General features: G+C 37.9%; 1 protein-coding gene across 3 annotated transcripts; it reads right to left on the bottom strand.

Moving 5' to 3' along the window:
• Positions 1-599: 599 nt before the first annotated feature.
• On the bottom strand, positions 600-13432 carry LOC121953779 (AFG3-like protein 1). 3 transcript variants are annotated; one of them, XM_042501036.1, is made up of 17 exons: positions 13296-13432; positions 10932-11022; positions 10749-10808; positions 10531-10652; positions 9857-10009; positions 9675-9749; positions 8849-8970; positions 8454-8727; positions 8160-8297; positions 7895-8048; positions 7684-7791; positions 5585-5710; positions 5326-5436; positions 4753-4868; positions 4399-4599; positions 3055-3249; positions 600-2752 (listed from the first exon to the last, which is right to left on the bottom strand). In XM_042501036.1, the coding sequence occupies exons 1-17, from the start codon at positions 13413-13415 to the stop codon at positions 2525-2527; spliced, it is 2394 nt and encodes a 797-aa protein (XP_042356970.1). In that variant the 5' UTR covers positions 13416-13432; the 3' UTR covers positions 600-2524. The 3 variants fall into 3 exon arrangements, with proteins under 3 accessions (XP_042356970.1, XP_042357049.1, XP_042357131.1); XM_042501115.1 differs by having other exon boundaries at positions 9857-10006; XM_042501197.1 differs by having other exon boundaries at positions 10932-11019.
• Positions 13433-13829: the final 397 nt, after the last annotated feature.

Below are 13829 nucleotides of genomic sequence, written 5' to 3'. Positions count from 1 at the left end.
CACAGTATACAAACCTGTGTCTTCATTACATTGAATTAAGTTGTGCAGTATAAAAAAAGGCTGTGTGGTGGTGGGACAAGCTAAGGAAATTATGTTGAGTTTAAAAAAGATTGACAGCAGTGTATCAAGAGACTTTTTTCACAGCAGACATTTTAGCCTGCATAGTTTGACATGTGATAATGTTCACAAAAATGAGACAAATGACGTCACAGTGACCAAAATATAATCCATCCATCCATGAGTCCAAGTGGAGGTTTGTGGTAAATTTGAAGAAATTCCCTGAGTGGAATTTTTGAGATATTGTGTTCACAAAATGGGCCAGCCAACTGGCCAGACACCCTAAAAGCATAATGCCAAAGGCCTCAGCTATTGCTGTTGCAGAGGCATAAAATTATTATAGTATAGCATGTTGTCCAAGTAATTTCTAAAAATTCATAGTATTGTATGTCATCCCAAATTTGACAAAAAAGCCATACTATAGTATTTGTCCATTATATGACAATAAGTAAATATTATAAATAATAAATATCATGAAAATATTATAGTATGTCTTAAAAATGTGAAAGTATAGTATGCCATAAAAAAATCACAAATATGCATTTTTTTCTCTCTTTTTTAATATGGCTGTGAGCCACAACAGCCTCACATTTGTCAGCACATCTCAAAGAAAATCAATATTCTCCAGTAATATGTAAAAAGGAATATTCATCAAGCAAGAACAAGAACAGTGCATTGTAAAGCAGGCACAAAACACCCAATAGATCTCATATACACTGATACTATACAACCTGTCTGCTCATCATTTATTTACTTTATTTATTACTGAAAAACCTGATAAATCTATATTTTTTATAAAAGGGCTCTCACTGCCCATACTGCAAGGCATTTAGTTCAAGTATGTTTTTATTCTTAAACATGTGTACTTGGCTCAGGAGCAAATGGCTTAACTATTAAGACACCATTGGCATTACAATAACAGTGTGTAACCAGCCCTGATAAGAGTGATTTTCAAATGCTACATGAATAGTTATTCAGCTAATATAGCTTGGCTCACGATTAGAGAAATCATTCAAACATAAGCCAAAATTGACCTGGAGGATGAATAACAGCAATTTTTGGTATGTCAATACATTTTAAAGGGTTTCAATTCATCAAAATGAAGATGGTCATGCAATCTATCCATGGAAAATGCCAATTAATTGATCCTCTCTTTACTTTGAGCCATAATTTGTGTTAACCACAGGAGCGAATGTAAAGCAAAGAAAGCATCAGTCCGTCAATTTATATGATTATCAAAAGAAAAAAAACTTTACTAGGCTGTAGTGTGAGTAATGTGACCCATGTAATGTCAAAATTATGTTATTTGAAGAGGCAGTTAAGAGAACAGAGACTGTGAGGTAGTGGAAGTGAGTGAGGTGTGATTGGTGTGTCATTTTCTAAGCTTATATTTCATTCTCATTCGGCTCAGTTGTTCCCAATTCTAGGAGATATCTACAGCAGTGTTGACTCTTAATACTATGAGACAATGGGAAGAAGGCAACACCCTACAGTACATGTGATCCAAGGCACGCAAGACCAATTCCAAACATCGGTCATAAGTGCACAAAAGAAATTTACAAACAGTTCAAACAGCTGCCTTTACTGCTAAAATATAAGAACCGTGTTGAGAATGGTTTAAGTCTGCTGGAGGACTATACTGGTGATGAAAATGTTTTTAAGTTGAGAGATAACATCACAGTATTGCAAGAATGACTTCACTGTACAATGGTGTGAGAAAGAGTAAAAAAAAAAACAGTCAATAGTAGTTGTGAAATCCAAACATCTGAGAAATGAGAAACCTGGTTTTCCCCCTCAGGGAAAACAAATTTTAATTATTTTGCCATTAACATAATGAAGTGGTGGCTGAGACTGAAGTCATCCTTATCAGATTTATAGATTCATGGTTGGATAATGGCAATGAGCCTTAGAATAAAGTATATCTCATATACCATCACATGATACCAGAGCAGTGTGTAACAGAACAATACACACTGCAACTAATGTAACATTCTAATGTAATGTAACGTCAACTCACTCTGAATGTTAAAAAGTATATTTCAACTGATTTCTTTTTTGAGCTCAGTAACTTTCCAGACCATGGCTACAGATTATTCTGTCAGGTGTATGTCAGAGCGTTGAAGGAAGGCACCTCTGGTGAAATGTACGCCACAAACCGCACTCTTCACAAAAGCCTTTGCTCACTGACTTTAAACTGACCTGACAGGAAAAGGATGAGTAATTTTTAGTACAATTCCCCCTTAGAATATAAAAACTACAATTAAAAAAATATTGTAGTAAAAAAAAAAAAAACGTGCATAATTCAGGCCATTTATGACCTGTGCAACACTTCACCATCTCTCTCTTTGCAGTTGTCCATGAGATGAACAAGGGATTTACTTCCTGACAGTCTGGACCAGATGCTGCTGAGCTTCAGAAATATTCACCTGACTCCAGTGGAATATTTACCTTCAGGCTGCATGTCAACCTACAGGAAAAGGGCGGATTTGTTTTGCCGATTCTGCGAGTGTTTTTCTTCTCCTTTGTTTTTGTTCCAGTTCTTTAGCCCTATGGGCAGAGAGGTGTCCTCCTCATACTCCCCCATCCCCTCAACAAACTCCTCATATGATGATTTTTCATGAAAGGGACGAGTTCCTAGCAGCTCCACCATGTCAGCTTTGTCAAGAATCTCCTTTTCTAGAAGACGTTTTGCCACCTGCAACGCATGACCAAAAATAAATGTAAATTAAACAAAAAAATGTTTAAGACCAGTGGCTTACAAGCAATAAAAGTGCATTATTTTTAAATACTGAACGTTATAATTTCACAAATAGATGTTTAGGATGTTGAGTTTTTGCCATCTTCATCATAATTCTTCCACCAGTTTTTAAAAATGCTAATTTAGGCAAAACATGAATGAGCTATCAAGCTGCTGGATCACACTGCTCAGTGATCTGCTTTGGAGTCTCCTGATCTTTTCTTCTCTCCATCCATTTCCTCAGTGATAATAATTCTCACCTTCTCAACCATATCTTTTTTATCAGTGACAAGTTGAAGTGTTCGCTGGAAGGCAGCATCTATAAGCAAGCGGACCTCCTGGTCTATAAGCTGGGCTGTAGTTTCACTGTAGGGCTTCTCAGTAACTATGTCACCAGGCTGAGGGAGATTGAAGGACACCTGACCCACCGCCTCATTCATTCCAAACTGTACAACCTAAAATGTGAAGAGAAACAGGCACTGTGATGAAAGTTAAAAATACAAAATGTTTCTTATATGCCCTTGGTTGTGACATCACTCTCTGACTAACAAAATGTGCAAAGTGACTTCTAACTGTGCACCTACAGAAAAGCCTTTGCAGTAAAAAATACTTTGTGGAGCTCAACTGAAATAACTATTTGTCTACAGTGAGCTGCTATTTCACATGTCCTGAGTTTATACACTTTGAGAAATTTTGAAACTCACTTAGTATACAGAATTAAATCACCAATTTTGTAACTAGTGTGGTGTTTATCATTCCCTATTTTTAAGCCTTAAAGTAATATTTGACCCCCAAAATGACCATCTCGATATAATTTTCTCACTTCATGTTACATTTAATGAGTGAAGAAAGCTTTTTTTTCATCTGCCTCCACAGTGACCGGAGATTTCCAAAAAGGCAATTATCTTTGTTAATTAAAGAAATACCGGTTTGTATTTAACAACAGCAAAACTATAGCAAGACATCCTCTTACTAACAATCACACAACTTGTGCAGTATAATCCAAGTCTCGTTTATGCAGCACATGCAGTTTCACAAAAACCATTTTAGATTTAAACACGTCAGTACAAACACTCTCATGCATGGCCAAGTAGTGTGACTGGGCATGTGTGTGCTTTTAAACTCAGCTCTTTATTTAGAAATGAAAATTCAGGTGTTTGGGTAGTACTGAGAACACAACTGCATAAATCACAGTAAGATTATACTGCACGTGTAATTTTTTTTTTTACATGGATGTTCTGACATTGTTTTGCTAATGCTAAAGACTGACCCTGAATACTTGCATTCATAAATAATGTTCACCTTTTTTGGATTCTCAGTTCACTGTGGAGGCATGAGAGAAAAAAACTTAAATTTTTATTACCAATTCAATGCAACACACAGTGAGTAACTGATATAAAAATTGACATTTTGTGGGTCAAATATTTCTTTATTATAAGTCATTACCACAATTTCAACAACTTCTATTTCAGAACAACAGATTTTATGACTTATCACCGACTCCCAATCACATAAAAGTCAATGACAATGTATTTTTTAATACATGCATTAGTTAACCACCTTGTGTCTCTGTTAACATGCTTGTTGTAAGATGCAATGAGTACCTGTGCATACGCAGACTGAGTGACCTTCCTGAGGTCATCCTGCGCCCCAGTGGTGATTCGTCTAAAGAAAACCTGCTCAGCCACTCGACCTCCCAGCATCATGCACATCCTGTCAAACAGCTGCTCCTTGGTGAACAGGTACTGTTCCTTAGGCAGATACTGAGCATAACCCAAACCTTTCCCTCTGGGAACAATGGACACCTGACGGAATAACATTATAATTTACATAACTGCCAACATGTTTATTTGATAAAAGCCTAATAAGGTAAAAACAAGATTATGCAAAGTCTGCAGAATAATTTGGATAGTCAAGCAGTGGTGCAAGAGAAAAGATGAAGGAAATGGTGTGACTACCTTAAGTAGGGGGTCTGCATGTTCCAGGAACCAGCCGGTCACAGCATGTCCAGCCTCATGATACGCCACAGTAGTCTTCTCTGGGAGCTGCAGGACCTGAGTCTTTTTCTCTAGACCTGAGAGCAAAGAGGATGTCTGACCAAACTGCACTGTGTGTGTGTTTTTTTTTTTTACAAGCCATAACTTATCTGGGTTGATGTGCCCTTCAAGCATTCAGTGGATACAGTTTAGGGGTGTCTTTGGGTTGGTGAAAGAGTCAAAGACTTTATCTCTGTGTTCTGCATGAAATCAAACTGTAACTACAGTTGAGTCAAATCCTTACAGAGATGTCTCAATGGATGATATTGAGATATACTGCAAGTTACCACATTAAGTGCCTTTATTTTAAATTAGAGGTCACTTTTACAGATTAATATAAAAATGCCATAATACAGAAATGTAAAGCAAAATTAAAAAATATAAGACTGTTCTTTTTACTTCTAACTTACCTAACTGAGGTGTATAACCATATCCAACAGTCATTCTGTGAGTATTGTCATAAAAACGAGTGAGAAAATGTTGTTTTTAACGTACCTCCAATAACTCTCTCGACTGCCTGTTCAAAGTGCTTTGTATTGACATGTTGGTTGAGGTGACGTGCCGCTATTAGAGCAGCCTCATTACACACATTAGCAATATCAGCCCCTGAGACACAAAAGAGACAGAACAACCAAATTAGAGAAAATTATGATGACAAAAAGATACAGAAGACAACGTGCATTATCCTTGGAGATTCATCTCCTAGGAGTAGTGTGAACTCATGCAAACATGAACACACATGTGTTGCTCTTACCTGTAAAACCTGGGGTTAGTGCAGCGAGCTTCCTGGCCAAAGCCTCTACTTCTATACTAGTGTCCAACTTCAGAGGTCTTAAATGCACCTTAAAGATGGATGCCCTTCCCTTTATATCAGGTGGACCTGTAGAAAAAAAATATAATCATATAATGAATTTTCAGGACATTGTCTTTTTAAAAAACAATGATAAGGAATGAACAAAATAAGATAAAAATGCTGCAGAAGTAACGTCATCACATGATAATGTAACTGATAGAGAGGAAACACTACTCTTATAAAGCAAAAAAAGATAAGTGTATCTCAGATTCTAAACCTCATTACGATGTCACACTTACCAATATTACAAAAGCTCATTCAACTGGTCCTGACAAGCACTGTGCATTTTTGCTGCAGTGCAGGTGTTTTCATTTTTAAGATGACACTGACAAATGTTTACAGCCAATACGCAGCTTTGAACACCAAGGTTGTCAATGCACTTGGCAATACATCAAGTCAAACAACAGCAGCATAAAAAAGGAAGTAAAGGACATCAGCTACTGTGCAGTAAAGACAACACTGAAAAAAGATCCTGTGACTACAGTATATCACCATTAAGCTTCCTGTGCAACAGCATTAGCTCTTACAGGAGGAGGACTGTCTTTATGGGCAAGTAAACTCATGAGGTCTACAACACTCATCTTGAAGACTCATCTTTAAAAATATGAATATCCTAGAGGACTGTTGTTAAAGTGACCGCTGAGAGGTAGTCAAGTGCGTGAAGGAGCATCTGATTTTTTAAGCAATGGTTGAACTTGTGGCCTAATTAGAAGACCTGACACAATGGATAATTCATGCAGGCTAAACCCACACCTATGTTTGTTTCAAAATGAGTGGCATAATCCTAATAAAAATGATGTAACTGATGAAGCATTAATTATCTCTGCCAAGCAGGTTATGCTTTCAGTTTGTTTAGTTTGTTTGTCAGCAGTATAACAGAAAAAAAATTCAAGGCCCAATTTTCATGAAACTTGGTGGAAGGATTTAGCATGGACCAAGGAAGCACTCATTACATTTTGGTGCAGATCAAAATCATGGAGCAGATGCACAATTTATTTTTTTCTGTCGTTGTGAGACAGAAAATCATGCCTTAGCGGAGGTCGGTGCTCTCTGAGTGTCCTTCTGGTTAGTAATGTCATTGTTTTAAAGTAACTTTATCTGATCAGTACTGTTAACACATAACAACAGAAAGACTAAAGGAAAAGGAAGCGAGAGACTCAACAGCACAGAGTGGGGCGGTGTGTACCGTCCCTCATGTTGGCCTCTACTCATCTAATCCTTCTTTTATAAAGAGCCAGCTCTCTCATTTTGACCCACTTCTCTTTGTCAAAGAGAAAACTGCCCTGCCCACCATTGTGCAGCACTGCTAGCGTACAGAAAATTAGATCTTAGCAGGCAGAAAAAAAATCAACCTTTTTAGCCACAAAGATAAAAGCGCACACTGTGCAACACACACTTTTAATGACGTAACAAGTGTGCAGGTGCAAAAGTACATGAGACTTGAAGCTAATTTTGACTGAAGCCTTACAGAGTGTGTCAGTAACGTCGAGCATCACATCTTATCTTATGTAGACACTATAAAGCACAAATTAGCTGTAAATTAGCTGCAACCATGTGCACGCATGCATCCACACATTTATGCATTCACCTGCACACACAACCTGACAAACACTTAATAATGCATGACTACAACCCATTCATGAGTTATGAAAGGGACATGGACAACTGGTGTCTTTCTATCTGTATGTTTGTGCATGTGTGTGTGTGTCCTTCTATAGAGTTTGCTCATGTAACATGGACCTGTTTAGAAGTTAGGAGTTGTGTATATTTTTGTTATGGTGTTGATTTGTGGGGGTTGAGATTTAAATCTAAACCTGTAGATAACTCATCACTGACAAATAAAGTAAAATTTGAAATGTATTTTAAGAAATTTAGAAGATAGTGTTAATTAAGATAAGATTTTGAAGTTTCTATTAAAGATACATGTCAATGACACCAGTTATCAGGCGTCCATGGGAGAACAGGAAATTATTTAGCTTCAGACTGGTGCTAGACTTTACCTATATATATATGTCGATCAAAACGTCCCGGCCTCATCAAAGCTGGATCTAGGACATCCGCTCGATTGGTGCCAGCTAAAACAACCACATTAGTGCGACTGTTGAACCCTGTTAAATGATAAAAGCAAAGAGCATACAAAGTTCTTGTGAAATATTGCACCAGGAATGGTAGAAAGGCTTAAACACTGAAAGACAAGACATAACTGCCTACCATCCATCTCCACAAGCAACTGGTTGAGGGTGTTTTCCTGCTCGCTCTGGTTACCAAAGTTCCCCCCGCCTCTCTTCTTGCCAACCGCGTCAATCTCATCAATGAAGAGGATGCATGGGGCATTTTTTCGAGCTGTGGAAAAGGTATCCCTTATCTAATATAGGACAGAGCAAGAAAAATCACTTCAGGCATCATATAAATAAGAATTAATTACTACGGCAATACTACTTCTTGATACGAGTTGTGCATGGAGCCCCATACTGACCCTCGCTGGGCCCACGCCAACAAACATCTCCTGGAACTCGGAGCCGTTGACGGTGATGAAGGGGACTCCTGCTTCTCCTGCAGTGGCCTTCGCCAGCAGGGTCTTGCCAGTACCAGGCGGACCTGATAACACAGCACCCTGGAAACAAAGGTGTTGCTTGATTATCAATATCAATGACCCAACCAATACTTCACCGGGGGTAAATGTCTCACTTTAAAACCATATTCCTAAATATTCCTGTCACACTCAGCCTCTGACTCTTTGTCACAATACTTGACAACCAGTGTGCCACACCTTTGGGATCTTGGCTCCTAGGTCCTGGTACTGCCGCGGGTTCTTCAAGAAGTTGACAAACTCCAATATCTCCAGTTTGGCCTCCTCACAGCCTGCGACATCCTTAAACCGAACATTGATGTTGCCCTTCGTTATCTTGGCTTTGGATTCACTCATGCTGAAGGGATTTACCCGCCCCCTGCCCCCACGCCCTCCTGCTGTTGGTCCCTGCCGCATGGCAAAAACTAAAAAGCCGACCATCAGTAAGGCTGGGAGAATGCTGAAAAGGAGTGTCCTGTGGGGGAAGAGAAAAAATGAGAAAGAAGCTCCATTAGGCCAGCATCTACATGATCAAATCCAATATGCATAAAAGTCACCTGGATATTAAAGTTTCACTCATTCGTTTAAGTTCTCACCCGTCGCTCTCAGTGCTGTAAAATACAGGTACTCTCTGTGAGTCCAATCCCATTTCTCGCTGGGCCGTCTCCAGGTTATGCTCAAATGAGTCAACACTGCCAATGTTGAACCACAGATAGTTCTGAAACACACAACAGAAAACATATAACATTCAAAATACAGTTCAGATGCTTTGGACTTCAGTGAAAGACTATTCAAGTTTAATAGGGGAAATAACAATGAAGACATAAATTCTTCTTTTACAAATGGAAATACATTTTTTTTTTTGCTGCTACAGTCTTACTTGGTCTAGTGGGACCAGGAGCGTATGGCAGCTAATGTTGGAAAACTCATGCTCACTGCATGAATGTTAATTTTTGATCTTGGAAATAAACAGTTTGAGCAAGTTATCTTAACTCCCACTAATCTACTTAGTAGCAATTTCAGTCCAAACTCCTGAATGTAATCAGTGGATTGGATTTGGATGGAGTTTGCTCTGTTTTCAGGCGCAACAAACATTTCAGGAGAAACCCAGAAAGAGGGCCTTGAGTTAAGATTATTTTGCAAAGAGTGTGACTGTTTTTTGTTTTTGTTACTGATAAATAACATTTCAAAATACCAGTAACCAGTGTATTTCCCTTCATTTTGTTTTAGTGTACTTGTGTTTTTATTTGTATTGATGTATCTATTTTTCTTTGTCCTCTTGTATCTGTATCATGTGTATTTTTGTATACACTTTATAAAGTCAATATGTTAAAATGAATAAACATTAATAAATGCCAGTAATCCTCATCAACAGAGTAATCTATACCAGAAAACAACACAAATGCAATTTCACCCACTTACCACTTCTGATGTGTTCACTCCATGGGCAGGAATTACTTTGACATATTGTTTATTTACAACCTCCAAGTGATCCACCTGTAGAGAGCACAAAAACAAATTCATTCACATGGCTGCAAAAACAAGCAGATAAATGGAAATCCAATTTGGGAGACACCAAAATTAAAACACTTTCTGCCTCTTACCAATCCTCTGTTCAAGTAGTAATGGACAAAGTCCTTCCAGGAGATCTGCATCCCCGTCTCTCGGAAGTAAAAGTACAAAAAAGCCGAGGCCATGCCTGCTGAAGCGATTGCAAAATACCGAAGTGTTTTTTCATCAACAGGAAAATCAGTCTGCTGGATGAAGAAATGTTGTAAGAGAGAGGAGATCAACTGATTAAAAGAAGAGATTGTGCATACGCATATGAATACCCCATTCACAGTCTAGCATAACTTGTAATGTCATTTATATTGGAGGAAAATATCTACTTCAACATCTGAAAGTTTAGAATATCTGAAAACTATATGTCAACTTATGTTAATTTAACATAAATACATACCATAAAAAAACCTTTTGATGAGAATCAATTGAATTTCCCTAATAAATAATAGTGCCCAAGACATGCAGTGAGTGTGACATTTTACTGTGAAAAGAGAAGTAACAATAGGAGTATCTTAAATCTAAATAGTCATTTATGTGACAAGGCCACATTATGGAGAATACAACTTATATTTGCACTAATGAGTAAAATCAGGATTGCATTTTACTTTTAAGGACATCATATGCCTGCGTTTTAGTAAATATATTCTTCTGTGTTTGTGTGTAGGGCATTTTTATAAGCATTTATTTAAGACAATTAGCAGTAAAAGATTTGCACCTGAAAGCGTGTCCACCAGTGGGATTCATCCTTTTTTCCTCCTCTTCGTCTTTCATCGCCACCATCATCATTTGTGTCCTGCTCTTCCCTTACAGGAGTTTCTTGTTCTTTGGTATTTTCACCTAAATGGTGACAGAAAATCAGTCATACACTGCAGTGGAAATGACAAAAGGGGAGGTATAAATGCTGCTTGTGATGATGACTCCAACTTTGCTCACCTTCAGCTGACTTGTTGACGCCAGTGCTTTCTTCACTCTTTGGAAAAAACTTTTCAAAACCTAAACAACAGCAAACACACGCAAGAAAATAATAAGTGCAAATGATTAACCTCAAAAGATGTAGGTCATTGGGTCCACTTATTTAGCTTCATTATGCAGTGTAACAGCATTAGGAGGTTTTACCTCTTGGGGGTTTGTTTGAGCTCAGTAACCGAGCAAGTGAAAAACTGTGTTGATATAATCTTCCACATCTTCTTTGGACCAGTGACACCTTCTGAAATACAGATACAGTATGAAAAACATGTAAGCAGAATAAGCAAAGCAAATATCAGCAGAAAGATATCTATTAAATACGTGGTGGATGTTGTTATGTAAAATGGCAGACACAAACATGATAATCCACAGTTTCATAATATGAACGGCTGTTATGAGTTAGTCACACAGACAAGCTTTCATCTTAATGTGAGAATTGTGTCCTGCTTCATGTTTTTTTCCAAGTAACATAATTTACAGGATTACTGAAATCTCATTATGGTTCAGGCAAACAGGACTGCGTCACAGTTAAACTAATTTCACCACAACACTGTTGCAGATAACCCACTTCTGCTCATACACTGAACAGTTGCTTTAAAGAGTGCATGGTGTTTACTCATGTGTCGCCTCTGCAAATCAAACACAGATGAAATTATACTTTGATTTTTAAACACTTTTAAAATGGAGCTAAAATATGTTGCTTTTACACAATTGCAAAATCCTTGATGCATATCATTGGAGCGAGACTGATTAGACTGACTATGTTTTTATGTGTGTCTAATGGGTGTAAATGTTAATGATGTTATTTGAGCTTTTAACCAAAGGTGATTTTCTCTCACTATGTGATAAAGTTTTTTTGAATCTTGAATCCTGGATTTTTGCAGTTGATGGCAGTTTGGATACTTGAGAATAAAAAATCTCACAAAAGCTTATCTGATTTTTTTTTTTTTTTTTTACATGAGCACATAACTTAAACATTTTGTTTACATGTCAAGATGTATCTAAGTAACACTATGTTATTGTTGAAGAATAATGTTTGTCTTCAAAAATGCCAGAAAGAGTCAGGTTTTTTTTAAACATCAAGAAAACTGGTAAGGAATACTTCACAGCACAGCATGACCTTTTCTAAATCAATAAGTCATACTGTGTTGCTTTGAATTCAAAGAAAACTTTGTTTTTCTTTCATGACTCAACATAGTAACCCTCAGTCCCATAAAGAAAGTTAATATTGTGTTCACTGTGTGCTTCATATCAATATCAAATGTTAATTTATTCAGCAGGATCTTAGGCCAGGGGATAAACTAGACTTGTATTATACTGCACAAGTTTGTAAACATGTTTTAATATAGTTTTGATGTTGTTGTACCTGGTCCCCAATCAATCAGTAAATCAATGTTTGCTGTTTTCCATGGAGGTGCGTGAGAAAAACAAGGTTTTCTTAGTATTCAAGGTAACACAGCATGACTTATTGATTTACAAAGGGTCATTTTGTGGATGGAGTGTTCCTTCAAGTGAAAATAACATAAAAATGCAATACACAGCTGCAAATTTCAGCCTGCAATGTAAGAGGAGAGCTATATTTACCATGCAAAGTCCACCAGAGAGAAAAAAACACATAAAGGAAAACTAAAAGCATTACATAATGTTGGTTTAATTTGACTAAGCGTCATTCTGCAGTGGAAATTATTCCTGGTGTGACACCAACAACACAGGCCCACTGTATTTCCAATACAAAGTCATTCAGGATGCATGGTATGGTACAAAATGTTCAGGTTTGACATGTGGCTCTACCTGGCAATTAAAAGACAAAAAATCATTCTGAGTTTTAAGTTCTCTAGTTTCAGTGTCCTACTTCAATTGAAAAGCAGAAAGTCCACAAAAGAAAGATACTTCATCACAGTGAACCTGTTACATAATATCTCAAAGGACAATAAAGAAAAACTCCCATTCAAATAAATTACCACTTTTAGATGCCAACAATCGCACACAGGTGAGTTTTATTTCTATTCAATAACCAGCATATCTGTTAACTTGCTAAACCTATTTCAAAAAGTAAATGCCATCAAATGAGTGAAATGTTAGAATTACGTGAGCATGCACGGGTTGGACGCCCCCTCCCCCTCCCCCTCCCCACCACACAGCAACAGAGGCACACCCCCTTCAAACAAAACATTATGAAACGGAGGAAGTTGGCTTTATAAACTAAACACTATCAAACGGAAATATCGTGAGAGTGCAAACAACTGAGGAATGATACACAAACAGTGCTGCAGTTTGTTTGTTTACAGGTGTTTGGGGGGTCTGCAGCCTGCACAGAGGAACACTGTGTTCTTTCCCACGATAAACCTCACATAAAGTCACACAGAGCTCCTGAAACACACCGTCATTCAACGCACATGCAATTGTTGCACCTGTTGTAAAATACAAACTTTGTATTCGAGACCTTTTTTTTTAAAGAAAAGACAGCAGCCACTTTCCATGTTTAGAAAAACAAGAACAGTAGTATCACCGTACCGACGGGTGTGCGCCGCCGCTGCGCAGAGTAGCTGAAATCGTGGATAAGTCTCGGCTCCAGCTCCGAACTGCCCGCACTCGGTTCCGAAACGGCCCAACACCGACAGACAGCAATCCCATCGTGACTGCTCTTTCAACCGGCTGCACTGGAGTGAGCTCTCCGGGTCCAGCCAACGAGTCCGAGAAGTACCGTGCACACAATGCTAAACCCGTAGTCTCGCGAGATTTCGGTTACAAAAGCGCAGCCTGAGGTTTTAGAGATGGCATTTATTAATACATCCATGATTTATTTATGTCAGGGGTGTCTGAACTTTTTTTGAATGGGGGCTGATTTATCCTGTCGGTTATTAAAAAAATGTTAAAAATATTGTGCTATTTTGTAATCTGATTTTAAGGAAACTACTCCACCATATGCATACAATTTAATACGTTTACCTTTTTAATGCAATCAGAGCAGAAGGATCTGTATTTATCACAGCCACTGCAACACGGTAGGAGTATGTTGTTACGTTATAACTGTAGAGTCACATAACT

The sequence above is a fragment of the Plectropomus leopardus genome, chromosome 1 (assembly GCF_008729295.1).
Source record: "Plectropomus leopardus isolate mb chromosome 1, YSFRI_Pleo_2.0, whole genome shotgun sequence".
Lineage (NCBI taxonomy): Eukaryota > Metazoa > Chordata > Actinopteri > Perciformes > Serranidae > Plectropomus > Plectropomus leopardus.
The sequence above is the reverse complement of the archived record's forward strand: the minus strand, read 5'-3'. Positions and strand labels throughout refer to the sequence as shown.